This window comes from Gossypium hirsutum, chromosome A10 (assembly GCF_007990345.1).
Source record: "Gossypium hirsutum isolate 1008001.06 chromosome A10, Gossypium_hirsutum_v2.1, whole genome shotgun sequence".
NCBI lineage: Eukaryota > Viridiplantae > Streptophyta > Magnoliopsida > Malvales > Malvaceae > Gossypium > Gossypium hirsutum.
The window spans coordinates 107,573,109-107,578,607 of NC_053433.1; the positions used below are offsets into that span (position 1 = coordinate 107,573,109).

The 5,499-nt window shown below is 37.6% G+C and overlaps 1 protein-coding gene and 1 pseudogene across 1 annotated transcript; one reads left to right on the forward strand and one right to left on the reverse strand.

Moving 5' to 3' along the window:
- Nucleotides 1-2,675: 2,675 nt before the first annotated feature.
- Nucleotides 2,676-3,851, reverse strand: LOC121208087 (caffeic acid 3-O-methyltransferase 2-like; annotated as a pseudogene).
- Nucleotides 3,852-3,866: 15 nt separating this feature from the next.
- LOC121208088 (uncharacterized) lies at nucleotides 3,867-4,940 on the forward strand. The gene has a single exon (XM_041078593.1). The coding sequence runs from the start codon at nucleotides 3,867-3,869 to the stop codon at nucleotides 4,938-4,940; it is 1,074 nt and encodes a 357-aa protein (XP_040934527.1).
- The last annotated feature ends 559 nt before the right edge of the window (nucleotides 4,941-5,499 follow it).

Here is a 5,499-nt window from a genome sequence, read left to right on the forward strand (position 1 = left end):
CAAGCTCCTGTTCTTCCTTTCACTTACACCATTTTGTTAAGGTGTATAAGTGTTGGTGAGCTGTTGTCTAATGCCTGCTTCATCATAAAAGGTATTAAATCCGGATGAAGTATACTCTATTCCATTATCAGACCTAAGGGTCTTGAGTTTACAGCTTGTTTCAGTTTCTGCTGCAGCTTTAAATTTCTAGAATATTGAGAGTACTTCATACTTATTCCGGTGAAAGTATGCCCAACAATACCTAGAGTAATCATCAATAAATAAAATGAAGTATCTACTTCCATTCAATGATTCAGTCTTCATGGGCCACACACATCTGTGTGTACAAGCTGTAGCTTCTCAGAGGCTCTCCATACTTGATTGGTAGGAAATGGCAATCTTGTTTGTTTTCCTAATTGACAGACCTCACATACCTCTTCTTCCTCAACATAGTTGGTGAAGTTTTCAACCAAGTCTTCACTGATCATCTGAGTCATTGATCTAAAGTTGGCATGCCCAAGCCTTTGGTGCCAAAGCTTGGAATCTTCAGTAGAGGCAATGCAGGCTGAGTGTAAGTCACTTGGCCAGCTGACTTCAAAGTATTTATCAGTCATAGTGACTGACATGAACTTGGATCCACTTGGATCACTTATCTGGCATTCTTCACCTTTGAACACAACAGAATAACCCTTCTCAAGCAATTGAGCAATGTTGAGAAGGTTTCTGTCAATCTCAAGCACTAGCAGCACATTTGGAATGACTTTATTGCCTATAGGAGTGCATATTAGCACATCCCCTTTTCCTTCAGCTTTTATGAACTGTCCATTACCAACTTTCACTTTGGTCTTGCAGCTTCTATCCAAAGTCTTAAAGATGGTTGCATCAAGTGACATGTGGTTAGTGCAGCCACTGTCCAACAACCAGCCTTTTGAACCTTTCTTCTGGCTAGCTGAGCATGAAACAGCATAGACCTGCTCTTCATAGTCACTCCTGTCTTCATCCATTTGAGCTTCAGCATTTTTGTATTGTGCTTGATTCTGGCCAAGTCTGCCCTTTTGTTTGCAAACCCTTTCAACATACCCCTTCTTTTTGCAATGTTGACATACAGCATCTGGTCTGAACTAGTATTTGGCCTCTAGATGACCAGGCTTTTGACAAAATCTGTAGAGTTGATCTCTTCCTCTTGTAGCATCAGGCTTAGGCCTGTTTTTCGAGGTCTTCATGCCTTTGTAGGCTGAGGAACTTGAAGCAGACTCGATCTTAGCTTGGAAAGCACCCTCTTGGTGCTCTTCCATCCTACTAGCTCTCCTTTGCTCCTAAGCATAGAGGGCATTAATGAGCTCAGTTAAGGAGATGCTTGCTAGGTCTCTTGAATCCTCTAAGGAGGATATTTTTACTTCATACCTTTTTGGTAAGGTAGAGAGAACTTTCTCCACAATCCTTGCCTCATCAAATTGCTCACCAATGAGCCTTATGCTGTTAACTACAGCCATGATTCTATCAGAATACTTCTTAACAGTTTCTTCTTCCTTCATCTTCAAGTTCTCAAAGTCCCTTCTCAAGTTTAGAAGCTGCTATTGCCTTGTTCTTTCAGTACCTTGGAACTCCTCCTTCAATTTGTCCCAGGCTTGCTTCAGTGTCTCACAGGCCATAATCCTTGTAAAGATCACATCTGAGACACAGTTCTGAATACAGGACATAACTTTGTGCCTCTTAGTCCCTTCATCAGCATGTTGCCTGATCTGTGCAACTGTTGGATTTGCTCTCAATGGTGTTGGTTTAACATCTGAGTTGACCACCTCCCATAGGTCGAATGCCTGTAGGTAGGTCTTCATTTTAACCACCCATATGTGATAGCCTTCTCCATTGAAGACTGGTGGTGCAGCTGGTGAGAAACCTGATGTAGCCATTGTTCTGAAGGTTGAAATATGACAGGTCCACTAAGAAATGAGCTCTAGATACCAATTGTTGGTGTTTAACACACTTTATCTGGATGAATTATGAACTTCAATCAGGACTTTAACAGCAATGTAATGTATCCGGATGAAGAATGAAGAAAGAAAAATGCTTGAAATTTAAGCTTTGAACTTTAAGCAGGGATAGAAACATAATTTAGAAAGCAAAGAAAAGTGGAGCATATGGAAGGAAAATCTAATGATTTCATTCAAAAGAAACATAGGCTTAAAGCCATTACATATACCAGACATTGGCTGGTCAAAAATAATAAATTCATCACCTAAACATTACCTAACTCCACTAGTTACATAGGGACTAGGTGATTTTGCTTACAAACATAAACAAAGCTGGTGATCAGCTCTATCACCATCAAATTACATCAAACATAAACTAAATTAAGTTCAAAATGAACTAGAACATAAAATATGGACTAAACAAACTAAACCATGAAAACTGAAATAGTAGCATGGTTCTTCATCTGGTTAACTCATATTTCCACTGGATAACTTAAGCTTTGTGATCAACTCCTTATCTGCATGAGCTGCATATCCACCTTTGTTGCTGCATGTGTTGCATGGGAACTAACTTCAACAATATAACCTAACCGGACACATCGTATCACCATCAAAGTTAATCCAAATTCTAATAATAATTTTGTACTAAATAAATTAATCATTAATTTATAAAATTCCATGACAGCAATCACATTGAAAACAAGGCACTTGAGTTGAAAGCTTGAAAACCCAGCATCCATGGCCATGGACTTTAACTGCTTTTCAGTCCTTTGCTTTCCACCAAATTACATAGCCATATAGACATCCAATTGAGAGATAAACTCGGTTGCATTACTTGCCTCTGCTTCCTCAACCATAATGAAACTTATTACTATCACTTTCTCTTTCTCTTCTAATGCTTCGTAGCAGTTTTTTAGGAGTTTTAAGCAATTCTCATAATCCCAATTATGAAGAACTTCCTACAAAAGCACAAACAAATTAAAATAGATACAATCGTAAAGTTTTGAATCCATCTAACTCCTATATAACCATCCATATCTACCTTCATCATTATGGTATCTGCTTTGGGAACAGTTGGGAACATATCTCCTCCTGCATGCTCAATGTCTGCATGATATCAAAGATCAACTTACGAGCCTACTTAAATCAACTCACTTAAGTTTAAAGTAGGGTTATATAATTACCAGGGAAAGATGAGGCTGCTTGTACAATATGAGACAATTCATAGTTAATGCCTTTAATGGAAGGGTATTTGGATATGATCATGTTGAGAGTAACCCCATATCAACCCCCAACGTCTACCAAAGTAGTTACCCCTTGAAATCCATTGTATCTCTCAAGTATTTTCTTCATTGTTACCTTCGAAAGATTTTTCATTGTGGTGTCAAATCTCTTCGCATTTTCTGGATTTAAGCTCTTATATTGATATGCTGGCATACCATGCACTTTCTCAAAGAGATTCCCACCTTCAAGGACCAGATCTTTGAACCGTAGCCTATATATAAAATAAAGGATTCAAGTATACATGTGGAAGTTAATAGAAAATTAATCACACAACGTTTCTATTTTTTTTCTTGATTAAGTGTTATGGTTAGTTTGTTGACTCCTATTTTTAGCAAGTTTGTTGGTCAAATAAGTTTGTTTAATCTTTATGGGATTATTTTGTTTTCATTAGTCTGTCAGTGGATATCTTACTTCCACAATTTAATTTCTTAAGTTTATAAGTAATTGTGAATTATTTTGTTATTTCTTCTTGTGTTAAGTACTCTTTTAAATTTTTTTCATCAGTGATATTCGAGCTAGGTTTAGAGTGTTTTGTGTTTTGTTCCAGATACGGTGTCGCAACATTCGAGTGATTCTGATAGATTTGTTCAACCTGCTATTCCTCACTTTGATAGTCATTATGATTATTGGAGCATGTTGATGGAAGATTTCTTAAGGTCAAAAGAATATTGGTCTGTCTTTGAGGATAGAATCCAAGAGCTGGAACCTAGAACCAGTTTGACAGATGCACAGAAGATGGAGATTGATGTACAAAAGCTAAAAGATTGCAAGGCCAAAAATCATTTTTTCCAAGCAATTGATCGTCCAATCCTTCAAACGTTACGAGGGGAATTTGAGAATTTGTACATAAAGCCAGGAGAGACTATTTCAGATTATTTCTCCAAAACAATGACAATCGTCAATAGGATGCGTACTCATGGAGAACAGCTTGGAGATGTTGCTATCATTGAAAAAAGTTTACGATCCTTATTGCCGAAATATAATTTTATTGTCTGCTCAATTGAGGAATCAAAAGACCTCGATGTTTTTTCCATTGATGAGTTAGAGAACTCATTAATGATTCTTGAATCAAAATTTATTTTACAGGAGAATGAGGAGCAAGCACTGCAAGCACTATCGACTCAAAAAGATTCTGGGCATGGTAACAACAAATGGAAGGGAAGAAGCACCGATGAGAGGAGAAATGTTTGGGATCATCGCATACCTGATAGGAAGCCAAAAGCTATAGACAAATCCCAGATTAAATGTTTTCGATGTCACAAGTATGGTCATTACCATAGTGAATACTATCCCAACCTGAATGGAAACAGTGACGAAGGTCGAGGTCAAGGCCATTTGAGAGGGAATGGTAGAGACCGTGGCAGAGAAAAGGTAAATTTTACAGCAGCAACTGATAAAGAGGAAGAGAAAGAAGTGACCCTATTAATAATGTGTGATTTGAATGAGGAGACTCGAAAGAATTTATGGTATCTTGGTACAAGTTGTAGCAATCATATGTGTGGAGACCGATCAGCGTTCTCTGAGCTCTATAAGACATTTCGAACAAAGTTTGGTGACAACTCTCTCGTTTCTATCCAAGGACGAGGAAAGGTAAAGATCCAAACAAAGTTCTCATCTGTCCAAAGTATTTCTAATGTTTTCTATATTCCGGATCTAAAGACAAATTTACTTAGTGTGGGTCAACTCAAGAAAAGCGCTATGAGGTGATTATCAAAGATAGAGTGTGCAAGATCCAAAACGTTAATCTTGAGTTAATTACTAAAGTCACCATGACTGCCAATAAGCTTCTTCCATTGCATATCCAACATATTAAACATGACCATTCTTGTTTTTCAACATAAGAAAGAAGTTTGGCGTGGCTTTGGCATTACAGGTTCAGGCACTTGAACTTTGGAGGATTGCAAACACTACAACAACAAAAAAATGGTTGCTGGTCTCCCTACGTTTGATATTCCTTCAAAAGTATGTGAAGATTGTGTTGTGGGAAAAATGCCTCGAGATAGTTTTCCAAAAGAAAAAGCCTGGAGAGCCTCAAAACAGCTTGAACTAGTTCACTCTGACATCTGCGGACCATTGAATCCAACTTCAAATGGAGGTAAGCATTATTTTATTTTAGTCGAAAGAGTTAGGATTACTTTCTACATGAAAAATCTGAAGCCTTTGTAGCTTTTAAGAGCTTTAAAGTGTTGGTTGAAAAGAAAGTTGGAATGTTAATTAAAGCTCTTCGCAGTGATCGTGGAGGAGAATATCTTTCTCAAAAATTTGT